At 39.8% G+C, this 14,411-nt stretch overlaps 1 protein-coding gene across 4 annotated transcripts in view; it reads right to left on the bottom strand.

Annotated features, from left to right (window-relative positions):
- The window catches only part of rab11fip4a (RAB11 family interacting protein 4 (class II) a), a 41,910-nt gene that overhangs the window by 20,390 nt on the left and 7,109 nt on the right, over positions 1 to 14,411 (bottom strand). For 2 of the 4 annotated variants that reach the window (XM_060893204.1, XM_060893205.1), the window contains exon 3: positions 10,385 to 10,467. In XM_060893204.1, coding sequence (XP_060749187.1) covers positions 10,385 to 10,467 — 83 coding nt within the window. Of the gene's footprint in view, positions 1 to 3,017; positions 3,113 to 3,511; positions 3,683 to 5,253; positions 5,545 to 10,384; positions 10,468 to 14,411 lie in introns of those variants that run through there. The other 2 variants (XM_060893207.1, XM_060893206.1) reach the window with 2 other exon arrangements.

The raw sequence follows: 14,411 nt of genomic DNA, 5'->3' as shown, positions 1-14,411 counted from the left end.
TAGCACATGTAAACACACACACATGCGCACACACACAAAAGCACACACTCACACACACACACACGCACACACTCACACACACTTCAATCACCGTCGACCATTGAGCTGCATAGCACATGAAAACACACACACATGCGCACACACACAAAAGCACACACTCACACACACACACGCACACACTCACACACACTTCAATCACTGTCGACCATTGAGCTGCATAGCACATGAAAACACACTCACACACACACAGACACATCAATCACTGCCGACCACTGCAGCTACATAGCACATCTAAACACACACATCAATCATGGCAGACTACTGCTGCTACATATCTCTCTTACACACACACACACACTCACACCCAAACACACACACTACAATCACTGTCGACCATTGCAGCTATGTAGTACATATAAACACACACAGACACACAACTCATTGCCAATTACTGCAACTACACCACATATAAACACACTGAGAGACATACTTCCTTACACCCACTTCAATCATTGCTGAATTTTACAGCTACTTATCACAAATATAATACACACACACACACACACACACACACACACACACACACAGACACACATTGTGTGGGCAGACTAGAGACTGGAGATATAAGTCACAATACAAAACAACATTAAATCCTCTCTCTCTCTCTCTCTCTCTCTCTCTATTTGTATTTCTACATTTCTGGGAGTGTTGTCCTACAGGCAGATCAGTTTTGAGTGTTTGACTTTTACAGCTATCTTGTTTCTTCAACATTAGTTAAAGTATTGTGCTTCTATCAGATGAGCATGTTTGAAGATCATATTTATTGGACACTGCACAACACCGTCTTGACCTAAAACTGGTCACAAAGTACAGTCACGGCAGCACACTTGCTAGCTATCAAGCTAATAGAATGCTAGCTAACACAGCTCCATGATCTAACCCCCACTCTGCCACACACACACACACACACACACGTGCGCACACACACGCGCACACACACGCGCACACACAAATGTTAGAGATTTGTAGTATTGTGATCTTGTTACAAATTTCAAACCAGCTTCATCCTCCATTTTGAACAGAAAGCTGCATTAAACTGCCACAATGCCTCCTGACTAAACTTGATCCGTCATGCAGTGCTCAGTTAGCCAAATCCACACAAGCTGATAAACCTATTAAACAGATGTTCTGTTAAACAGATCAAGTGAAAGGCAGGCAAACTTTGTCATTTCTGTGGTTTAAAGAGTGCAAAGGAAAGAGCTGATGATTCTTCCTGCTTTTTTAGACTGTGCAATATTCAATCAGCAACAACCTTCATGTCGAGTGTCTAATAGTAAATTGCAGTTTCTGCTGCAGCTGCATTACTGTGCTGACTGAATATAACGCAGATGACTACGTGCACTGTCTAATAACACCACCCACTTCTGCGGGGATGATGATCCAACCCAGAATTTAGCATTGCTCTGATTCCCTCTACAAAAAGCTAACTTTTTCCTAATGGATTACGGCAGAAATTCCGCCTTTTTTTCTTTTCTTTTTTGGGATCCTTACACATTTTGTTTGAGATAACCTTCACAGCTTTACCCAGGTTTTATCAATTCTGAGGCCTATATTGAAGCTCCAAAAGCAAAATGCTCAAGGCTATACACAAACTCAACCATGGACTTTGAAGCTTGAACTCAATACAACAAGACTGTAGAAGATTTGTATTGCTGTTTAGCGTGATGAGTTCAAGTTGAGATGAAACTACCCTTCTATCATTCATAGACTGGACTAATTTATGTTATAGAAGCTGACCATTTCAGCTACATAGAACCCACACACAAACACACACCTATATCAATGAATTGATGATTGATGTAAGGAGAACATTTTTTTAAGAAGTTTTTGTCATCACTGTTTTGGGACTGTTGTAATGTTCAAGTTTCACAACATTGTTGGTGAGAGAAGATACTTTGCACAGTTTCCACAACAAGAAATCTAACTGTAAGAGGAGAAATACTGTGACACAAAGAAGATGAGAAAAGACGCAGTATTATAACAGAACGTGTTTTCTATCTGAAATGCATCCCCACACCCCGCTGTGGATTATTCTCGTGTTACTCACTGCTTTATTGAATTGATACGGCTATTAGAATAAAACTTGCAGCAGTTTATTACTGCAAGGAAGGTGTGTGGGTGTGTGTGTTTGGGATCCTTTTCTTTCTATATTCTTTCTCTATTTTTTTTTTTTTTCATTTTCTTATTCTTCATTTTCTGTATTCTAGAATCAGCATGTAATCATGCTGCAATGTTGTAATGTCTTGTTCTCTCAGGGTTAAAGCGCGACTAATAGCTGCCGCTGTCAGATGAGAGAAAGATCCCAGCAGGAGTAACAAGGAGGAATTTCAGTGGAAGTCATGCTATTGTTCCCTGACCTTTACACACACACCCACACACACACACACACACACACACACACACACGTGTCTCCACTCAGTCCGCATAGACAATCACATATATAAAAATACAGACACTCACATACACTGACACACAAACACAGAAATAAACACTCACATACATAAACACATAGACACACAAACACAAGCCTCGACTCAATCAGCAGACACTCACATAAATAAACACTCGCTCACACACAGACACACACACACACATCTCCACTCAATCAGCATATACACACAGACACACTCACTGATTAATTATTAATTATTTGTTTCAATAATCTACATTAAAAACAAACCTAATTCAAACCTTTTCAGCTTGCAGAATTCAGATGAACACATTTGCTCTGTGAGTTCTGCGTTCTGTTCTCCCTGTGTGTGTGTGTGTGTGCGAGATTGTCTATGTGTTTGCATGCATGTAAGTGCATATGCTGATTGAGTACAGACTTGTGTGTAATCTTCAGTAGAGATATAATCATTTTTATTTTATTGATGTACATTATTCACTTTATCTGGATCTGGGTCATGGTGGATCATGACTTATGCACACACTCAGTTATTATTACTTATTCATACCTTATTTCAAATGCTGACTCCCACAGACGCAATACAGACGAATTCCAGGTGCTTGCTGCAGTGTCTTTTTGATGACGTCATAGTGGGCCTTAAAGCTGTTGCCCAATCAACAGTGTCGGTTAAAATGATGCAGAATCAATTATTCATTACGCTTCTGATTTGAAAATTGTAGTATACAACACTCTGTAGTATAATTCTCTATAATGGGAGCTCTTTAATGGTCAGGAGCCGCACATACAAACCAGGCACTGCATTATCAATACAAAACAAAACTAGCATCAACAGTGAACATGAAATAAATGAAACGTGACTCTCACATACATACCTGGAATATTACATTTACATTACATTGGTTATAGTGAAACCTTCTCTGCTGGTCTAAGAAACTGTTTCTATATTTGTTCGTGAGTCGTGGTTTTCACTCAGCACTTTGGAACAATAACGATGTAGCTTAAGGTTTATTAAATTTGGTACAACAACAGAAACATATTCACCCTGTGCTCAAGAGATCACAAGCTCCAATCCGGAGGATGAGACTTCACAGCCATCAGGAGGTCATTACACGTTCAGCTGTCAATCAGAGCAAAACTAGGCAATCCTCAGCTTCTGTGAGATCATGTACAGAATGTGGAAGAGGGCAGAGTGTTTTCCTGCATTTCTGCATCCTGTGTGATACAGTAGGATTTGGCAAATGACCAATTTAACTGAGTGGCTAAAACCAAAAAAACAAATAAATAAGCTGCTACGAGGGTAAAGGGAAACTGACAGAGATTTCTTTCAGGGTTCAACTTTGTAATGAGACACAACAAGAAACAATGGGGTCACCAACGGCAGTTCAAGAATGGAGAGTAGACAATAATCTCTCTCTCTCTCTCTCTCTCTCTCACACACACACACACACACACACACACATACAAAGCTAATTAGCATGCCAATAGTTTGACCTCGTTCCCCTGTCACAGATTACCACCCAGTTCATTCCTATTCATTTAGCACCACCAAGCCAACTGGGTATTTAAGACAACTTTTATAGCTAATTATAGCTAGTTTATGTTCCTGTGTTCAACCAATGTTACTAACAACCTAGTGCTTGTAAGCATACAGCATATTTAACACTAACACTGACACTGAGACATAAGCTATATTACACGCGACATTATGCTTAAGGTCATACTACTTTATCTCCTCGTGTCCTGTGGCTTCAGCTTAGACCTGACTAATCTCATAATCTTGCGTAATTTGACTAGAAGCTAGCAAGCTAGTCTCTGCAAGGTATGATACATGTTTTCTAGTGACTCTTGTGTGTATGATGTGATGTGATGTGATGGGTATCTCTTTATACCTTTTGCCACAGGAAGCATGGCTGAGGCACTGTTTCACAAGTTCAGCTCACACCTTTAGGGTTACGGGTTTGATTCCTGCCCAACACCTCTGTGTAGTTTGGTGTTGGATTACTGCTCAGAAGACCGTGAGTTTTAAATCCCAGGTCCACCAAGCTGACACTGCTCGGCCCTTGAACAAGACCCTTAACTCTCATTTGAGTAAATGTAATTTACTCTGAATGAGGGTGTCAGCAAAGTGCCAGAAATGTAAATGTTGCTATGGAGACAAGAAAGATGGGACTGGATTTTTGGATGCGTTAACTCCTCAAAGCAGACGATACCATTTCATCTCCTCTAGTCTTCACCAAACCCTCCCCTGATGTGGTTGTACTACATTATGGATTGTAATATGTGGAGGTCTATAGGCTGAGGGTTGTACAGGCTGGACAACTTCTTGTCCTGCATCGGATGCTGAGAGAATGTAGCAGGTGGGGTGTGGTTGTTTCTGCATGGGTCTGACATGTGACAGCTCATATTGTCTCAGTTATATTTATGAGATTTCTCACTCTCTCACCATGAACATTTGTAAGCAGAATTGGTGACAGGCGACGTGAAAAGTTACTGACCGTGTTCAGTGCCATGCGACACGAGCATAAATAAAACACACATGCACTTCACACCAAGACTGCTATGTGGGAGTGGCCTTCTACCAAGACTGTTAAAACCCTAGTGTTAGCTATGGACAAATACCCTTTAATATTTAGATTCTAGACACAGACATTACTTTTCAAATAAAAGAGACAGCACTATACACATACACACCTACACACACACATAGAGGACTAAAACAACTGAACCTGCTTGTATGCCGCACCCGTTATCTCTCCCATTCTCTTCCCTACTCTCTCTCTTACCCTAGGTGTCAGGATGGAGTGTTCACTCCCTCCCTCTCTCATCCTTCCATCGTCCGTGGACATCCAGTGCTCTTCCGTCTCTCGCTCCAACAGGTGAGACCAAAAAGATCAAAATCCGCCAAACACACACCCGCACACACATGCACACTCTGCAGCTCACCTCCTCAGAGCTCAGAGCGTCTCACAGCTTACACACCCACACATGCACGAAATCACATGCATCCACGCTTCCCCTAAGCTCATACTCCGTTACCATGCACGTTCAAACACGAGAACACACACACTCACACGCTCACTGCCAACAGTTGTTGAGCTCTGGCCACTCCTTCCTCTCTCTCTCTCTCTCTCTCTCTCTCTGTCCATCTCTCTCTCCCCCTCTCTGCTGTTGCCAGGCAACTATTCAGTTGGGCCATCCCCTGACATCAACTAGAGCGTGTGAGCCTACCACTGCACACACTTACACACACAGTTCTCCAGTAAACCTTGTAAAAAAAAAACTGTAAATTGTTAATACCTGTATTTTTCGAATTTGTTCCATTTAGTTCATATACACAGGCTTCTATGAGAACATTTTTAAGGAAAACTCTCCGTATGAAATATATTTATATTAGTGACCTTGTGATTGTGCTTGTGTGCTGCTCTGATGACACAAAGGTACATTGCTTTTCACACTGCAGCTACAAAAGGAATAAAAGTATCAAAGGTTTGAAAGCTAAGGATTTGGTTTGGAGCTGAAAACAGAAAGAGTTCCTTTACTAACTCAATTTTTTCATCCAATTTCTTTCATTCTTATCCTACACAGATCCTGGAGTCTATCCCAGTGGACTTGGGGCATGAGGTGTGGGGCACCCTGGACAGGGTATCAACCCGTCACAGGGCACAATCACACACACACCATGGACAATTTAGAGATGCCTATCAGCCTACAACACATTTTTTTTGTCTGAGGGGGAAAACCAGAGATCCCTGAAGAAACTAAAGCATGGGGAGAACATGCAAACTATTATTAATTTATCCAGTTCTCAAGCTACTGGAAACAGCACACACTCAATATTCCAGAATCCAATGCAGCTATACAATGCCATCATGCTGAGTTATGAAAGCAGGCAAGCAGGACGGTGCAGAGGATGATGTTAGAGTGAAATTAGGAAAACTGATCTATTCATACAGAGGTGACTAGCTTTAAAGGACTAAAGCTCTGCCGCATCACTCTCTTCAGGCAACGATGAAGCGCTGGTTAAATCTATCTGTCTAACTGGCTCCACTATGAACAGGGAGTCAAAAAGCATTGTGGATAATCGTGATATCTAGAATTTATATTTTGCATCATGTCTACTTAAATCACTAGTCGCTAGTTACTCAAAACCATTGATAGTTATACATCAATCAAAGGTGCAGTGTGTAACCATTATGGTAAAACATTTAAAAAAGTATTCTTGCTGAGTCAGGAAAGGGAAACGTTTTCTAAAACATGGTGCTCCTGAACTGATGTGGGTCACTCTGGCAAGCCTGAAGTAGTCTTCACAGTCAAAGCAGTTGGGTCACATTTGGAATTCATGTACATCATACACCACTGATACTTTATACATTATACATCATTACGCTCCAGTGTTTTTCACTGCATGTCTCCAGTCACAGTTCCTACTACTGGTTGCTACAGTATAATAATCACGTTTATCAGTGGCGGGAACAAAAAACATTCCACTTGACAACCAATCAGTTTCTTTTCCGCTAAAATGAAACCTTCTGGAGGGAGATTTGGTTTGTGTATAACATACAGTACAGCAGTGTTTTTTCAGGCATCATATCATACGAGATAAAGAAGAAGCAGTGTGTGCTCTTTGCTAATGATCACGTGCGCACTACTGTCTTCACTCCTATTGGTAGTCGCTTCCACCAAGTCACTCAATATTTGCATAAAGTTCACGTTTCTCAACTTTGCCGCATGGCCGGACACTCCTACTTTCATCTAGTGGTTAGTGTTTCATTGAAAATAAATGCTTTCCAGTCAGTAATGTCTCTGTGACTTGCTGTACGTGCGAATATAGCATTAGTTAGCTATCGATGTAGAATTGATAAGAGACTCGAATGCATTCTTTCTGTAAAAAATTAAAAATACTGCAAAGAATTCAGTGGTGCACCTTACACCCTGGAGTCTTATATCCAGGAAGCACATGCTTTAAGCTTGTTATCATTCGGAACAGTAGTGAGTGAAAGAGGAGCCATTTTTCATTCTGCTTCCCACACTGCATCAGTTCTGCCCCAGTTTCTAATTTTCCATAATTCCCAGGAGTTCAATACAAACGCACTCACCCATACACACACACACACACACACACACACACACACACACACACACACTCTCACACTGTACATACAGTAGATGGTTCTTATGATTGTATATAGTAAGAAAGAGAAGGTGAAGCACAGAGAGGTAGGAGGAACACAGACAGAAAAAAGGAAGAACACAGACAATGAAGACAGACAGACAGACAGATAGATAGAGGTAAAACTGGGAGCGTTGGATGGAACAAACACAAGGGTGGGTGTTATTTCAGTGCAGGCATGGCACATCAATACCACTTCCTGTTCACACATCAAAAATAAACCTCATGTACCACAGACACACACACACACATGCACACACACATGCACGCGAGATATGACACACACATAAGGTGTAACATTAGCTTTACTCTCAGTGTATAATTGTCGCCACTTTGACTCAATATAAGTGTGCAACTATAAGTGTATGATGGTTCAAGAGTGACTGATCCTCAGGGCTTTAATCTTGCCATAAAAAGACACACACACACACACACACAGAACTGTGCAGTTGGCACTCTTTGCATTCTCAATGTCGCTCTCAAGGTCAGGATCCATTCATCTGTATCTTCACAGCTCCATCCGAGTCTCTACAGCTAAGTTACACACTAAAGATAAAACAAACCTGCACTAAACGTCCATTGCAGTTCCAAGATCTTTTTAACATTTAAAATCTTACATATACAGTGTGTAGTCTAATAAATGACAGACTAAAATAAATGGGGACTGGAGGCCGGTATTTATTCAATGAAAGTTATCTGTATTCAGTGTTGCATTACACAGCCGATTAAATCAATTTCCTATGCTCCACATTTAGATGCAAATGTCCTGCATGCAGTTGATGCCCGTAAGGTTGCCAGATTTTCTTGAGTAAAAGCATCTTAAACAGGGATTTGCAGTAGCCTCTCTACAACACTTTCCTTCAAACACGAGCATGTACCTTTAAAGACGTTCAGAAAGATCAGAGATCAGAGAAACACAAACCAAAGAAGGAAATAACTCGTTTTTTTTCTGTGTTATCAAATGTAATATGAAAAAAGTAACACAAAGGGATGAGATCATTTAAAAATTAAAACTAAAAAAAGCCTAAAACAATGCTAAACAAATAAGAAGTACAAAATAGCACTTTTTATTTATTTTATACATATATGTTTAAACCAAGTTCTACCACTAGATGTATATTATTTTATCATGCTTTTAATTTGTTATTTGAATGAATAAAATACGAACAGTGTAAGAATTTTTTTTCAGTGCACTGAACTGCTAATAAGAAGTGTTCCTTATTTATACAATAATCAATTTGTTGCTCAGGAAAAACAGGGTTTCAAATTAGAGACAGTTCAGCATTGATGTTGCTTTTAAACAGCCTACTCATACTGACCACTTGATAAGACGTATATTATTTATCAGTCTATTTTGTAGGTTTATAGCACCTGTTTATCTGTTAGCTCTGAGCCTGAAGTCATGTGGTATTGCAGCTAGACAAGTTTGTAAAGAGACAACGTGTGGATAAATCTTAAAAAAACCCATTACCCCACACAATCTTTCTTTCTTCAATTCATTCTCTCCCAGACAAATTTTCCCTTCTTTGCTTTGTAAACTTTCAATCTTTGGAAAATACCGAAATCATGTATTAATTATTGAATTATTATCTTTTTTCCAACCTAAATTGAGCTCTCGCTGTCATTTCTATCTATTACCACTAGATGGCAGTGTTCAGTAAAAAAGAAGACTTTTATTCAACTTATTATTTGAATACTGACATCTAGTGTTGGGACACACAATTACACTGTGTGTGTGTGTGTGTGTGTGTGTGTGTGTGTGTGTGTGTGTGTGTGTGTGTGTGTGTGTGTGTGTGTGTGTGTGTATGTGTGTGTGTGTGCGCGTGTGTAAAATCACATCTTTTTAGGCAGGTCTTAATATCTACTGCTTAAAAATACTGGGGGCCTTTGAGCACGGCCTTTAACCCTCACCGTTCCAAATTCACTGTGATGTAGCATATACACTCACCAGCCACTTTATTAGGTACACCTTACTAGTACCGGTGTGGTCTTCTGCTGCTGTAGCCCATCCACCTCAAGGTTCGACGTGTTGTGCGTTCAGAGATGCTCTTCTGCATACCTCGGTTGTAACGAGTGGTTATTTGAGTTACTGTTGCCTTTCTATCAGCTCGAACCAGTCTGGCCATTCTCCTCTGACATCTGGCATCAACAAGGCATTTGCGCCCACAGAACTGCCGCTCACTGGATATTTTCTCTTTTTTGGACCATTCTCTGTAAAGCCTAGAGATGGTTGTGCGTGAAAATCCCAGTAGATCAGCAGTTTCTGAAATACTCAGACCAGCCCGTCTGGCACCAACAACCATGCTGCGTTCAAAGTCACTTAAATCACCTTTCTTCCCCATTCTGACGCTTGGTTTGAACTGCAGCAGATCGTCTTGACCTTGTCTACATGCCTAAATGTATTGAGTTGCTGCCATGTGATTGGCTGATTAGAAATTTGCGTTAACGAGCAGTTGGACAGGTGTACCTAATAAAGTGGCCGGTGAGTGTATATGTGACAAATAACGTTTTCTCTCTATCTATATATGTTCTCACTTTATCAATGACTTAAAATGCATCACTAACACCCTCCAATTCATTCTCTCCTCCACTGGTTACACCCCAAAACACCACCCATCGAATCAAAACAAGCCATACAAGAAGAAGTAACTATTCAAAGTCACTTAAATGTGACCAAGCAATGCAACATTTATCTAATTTAAAATAAAAAAATACATATCACATGCTCGGAATCATCCTCCTACCTGATAATAGAAGTTGTCTGTCTGATATGAGTTTGTGTCCATGGTGGTTGAATCCAGAATGTTCTTCAGGATCTCATCACAACCTGAAAGAAGACAAATGAGGCAATATTTATCATGAGTATATTGCCTGACAAAAACTATTTTTAAATGTATAGTACAGATGATGGAAACCTCCATCCATTTTCTGTGCTGCGTATCCTACACAGCGACAAACGGAGTCTGGAGTCTATCCCAGAGGACTCCGGACACGAAGCAGGGGACCATCACCGGAGACACTCTCACACACACTCACACACTACAAAAAGTTTAGAATTACCAATATTTAGAATCATTTCTTTGGAAAGAGGGAGAAAACTGAAATACCCCCAAAAGAAACATCTGAAGCATGAGGAATAAACCACCACGCTCCCAACCCTGATGGAAAAACATGAAAGTAACTTGTGCCTGTGGTCTTCCAGAGTGGTGTAAGTGTTCATTCATATTCAGTATCCATTTTTGTCTCTTATATTAAACATATGTGTTTAATATTGAAAGAACTGGTTAGACTGGTTTGACTGGTTAATGCAGGAGAATCAGAATATATATAGATTACTTAATTCTATTTAAAAAAGTGTATTTTAGTAAAGTATTTTAATTTTGTAAATAGTGTCAAGGCTGTCGGGTCAAAACAAGTGGAAGTAAATTTCCACTTGTACAGCATATAGTACACCAGATCGGATATGTCAAATGTCATCACATCCCAACCTCGGGCACAGAAGGTGACTGACCACAGGAGATGTAGTACAGGAGACAAGAGCCAGAAGACAATCAGAGGGAGAAACAGAGTGTGTGTGTGTGTGAGAGAGAGAGAGAGAGAGAGAGAGAGAGAGAGAGAGAGAGAGAGAGAGAGAGAGAGAGAGAGAGAGAGAGAGAGAGAGAGAGAGAGAGAGAGAGAGAGAGAGAGAGAGAGAGAATTAAAGTCATCTAATTAATCCATTGTGGAATTGTTCTGGATATTTACACTTGTTTTGCCTAAAGACATAACTATAGCTTGCGAGTGGAGAAACTCACTGATGATTACAGAAAGCAGGTAAAAAACAAGCACTGGTTAATAAATTTTTATTCTCTTCTAATAATAATGGCAATAATGATAGCATAATTGTTTATATCATTAGTATTGTGAATAATTAGGCCAAACCCAACAGTGCACACTATAGTACTAAATAGTATGAAAACACAAAAAAGCAAAAGCGTGAAAAAGACACCAGGGGCAACAGGACACATCGATGTTAGTACTGAACATACTGCTAAATCAAAACAGCCTGGGAATAAAACAATATTTATTTACAGGAACATTTTCCTAATAGCAGCTTTAAAGTTTCAGGGTTAAAAGAGTTAAGAAGATAAGCAGCATTTCCGGATGTAGAGATAAACGTCTCCTCAACTGAATGAGGCGTCATAAGTGCCGATGGAGCCGTGCATGTGTCCTTTTCAGTCAATTTAATCCCATAAATCTGTTCAATATATGACACATATTGTGATATGGAACATTGCCTATTACAAAAAAAGCCACTCAGACCCATTTATAGTGATACAACAGCAAGCTTAAGTACACCATGAATTAGTAAGAGCAGATAATGTGTGTGTGTGTGTGTGTATGTGTGTGTGTGTGTGTCCTGGGGCCTCATTAGCAGCTCAGGACACCAGGAGACAAGCTCCAAAAACACACAACCAAACATACAGTGTGACTCCTCTGAGCCAGTTACTCTAGTGTGTACACCAGTGTGTACATCAAAGCATCAAGTTATAATCCTTAAGAAACTAGTAAACACCACTGACCACTGTACACTGAAATGATTGATTTAAAAATGCTTGATTTGTATGTTTGCATGTATACATGCAAAAATAACAATACTGCTTCTATAGATACTCATAGAAATATATAAATGTTACATTCATCAAACTGTTTACATGCTTACATTCATCAAACTGTTTACATGCTTACTGTTTACAAGCTGTTTACATGCTGTTTTGCACACTTTTTTACTTTTTTGCTCTTTGCACACACTGTCTAACATTTCAGTCATTTTGCTCATACTGTACAATATTTCAGTTGTTGCTGTTTTTGCACAATCTTATACACTATTTCAGGGACCTGCTGCTAAGAAACTGTGTTCATTCTAGTATTACTGCACGCAATATTGTCTGAACAGTATTTACATACAGTATTGACACTGGTCGGTCAGCGCTGTTTTTTGTTTACTGTCTTTTGTGTACTGTCTTTTTTCTATTTTGCGTATTGTCTTGTAACCTTTTGTCTGCACTGTCTTTTGTCCAGCACTGTCTTGTCTGTCTTGTTTGTATTGTCCTGCACTGTCTTGTTTGTCGTGTCTTGCACTGTTTGCACCAGGTTGCACAGTTGCACTTTATGTGGCTAGGACTACTTACTAAGTCCTAGCCCTGTCTTTGTTTTATGTAGCACCATGATCCTGGAGAAACGTTGTCTCATTTCACTGTGTACTGCAACAGCTATATATTGTTGAAATGACAATAAAAGCTTCTTGACTTGAAATGTTTTGTAATAAAATCCACTTTTCTGTAGCAATGATCCTACTCTGTGTCATAGGGCACCTGTCTTCTGTCCCAGAGGACTTGGACACAGGGTGGATAGGGTGCCAATTCATTAAAAGTTCACGCACCATTCACACAACATAGGCAAAAAAACTGGAGTATCCTGAGGAAATCGTGATGCACAGGGAGAGCATGAGGGAGGAACTGAACATCAGCGTCAAGGGTGAAGTGCAAGCATTAATTTCACAGACTGACTTAATTTCACTGATTTCTTCTTCAAAATTATAAACCTTATTAATGGATCCCCTACCCACTTGTTTCTTTAAACAGATAATACCAGTAGCTATCCAACCCATTCTAAGATAATAAATTCTTCCCTTAGCACTGGCTATGTGCCGAAATCTTTTTTCCTTTGATTAAAAAATCTGACCTCGACCCAAGCCAGCTATCCAACTATAGGCCAATATCAAACCCCTCCTTTATCTCCAAGATCCTAGAAAAGGTTGTAGCTCAGCAGTTATGCTCATACCTACATAGGAATAATATTCATGAAATGTATCAGTCAGGATTTAGGCCTCATCATAGCACAGAGACAGCGCTGGTTAAAGTTGCTGGTCTCTGATCAGGGTTGTGTCTCTTTGATGGTGTTGCTTGATCTTAGTGCAGCTTTTGATACCACTGACCATGCTATTCTCCATGATAGGCTAGAACATGTTGTTGGTGTTAAAGGGACAGCCCTCTCCTGGCTCAGGTCTTATTTGACAGATCACTATCAGTTCATAGATCTAAATAGTGACTACTCTAAACAAACTAAGGTAATGGTCTGTGTTCCGCAAGGTTCTGTTTTAGACCCATTGCTTTATCTCTCTATATGCTACCCCTTGGTGCAATTATACGTATACATGGTATTGTTGATGACACCTGCATTGCTGATGACATATGTTTCAGCTAAGATTGTGTGAAGGACATTAGACAGAGGATGCTTACTAACTTCCTCCTTCTTAACTCTGACAAGACAAAAGTGCTTTTACCAGGTCCACAGGCAGCCAAACGTAAGCTTTCTGATTACAGAGTAACTCTGGATGGTCTTTCTATTACATCATGTGCAGCAGTAAAAAACCTTGGTGTGATTATTGATACCGGTCTCTCATTTGAAGGGTAGCCTTATTTCATCTCAGAAACATTGCTAAGATAAAAAAAAAAGATGTCATTATATGATGCAGAAACATTAGTTTATGAATTTGTTACCTCTAGGTTGGCTTATTGTAATGTTTTACTGTCTGGATGTTCCAGTAGGAACATAAACAAGCTCCAGTTAGTCCAGAAAGCAGTAGCAAGTGTCCTAACTAGAACCAGAAGATATGAACATATCACCCCATTGCATTGGCTCCCAGTCAAGTTTCTAATTGATTATAAAATACTATTACTAACCTATAAAGCACTTGAGAGATCTTTTAGTTTTTTATGATCCATCATG

The sequence above is a fragment of the Tachysurus vachellii genome, chromosome 18, assembly GCF_030014155.1.
Source record: "Tachysurus vachellii isolate PV-2020 chromosome 18, HZAU_Pvac_v1, whole genome shotgun sequence".
In the NCBI taxonomy this organism is placed as follows: domain Eukaryota; kingdom Metazoa; phylum Chordata; class Actinopteri; order Siluriformes; family Bagridae; genus Tachysurus; species Tachysurus vachellii.
The sequence above is the reverse complement of the archived record's forward strand: the minus strand, read 5'-3'. Positions and strand labels throughout refer to the sequence as shown.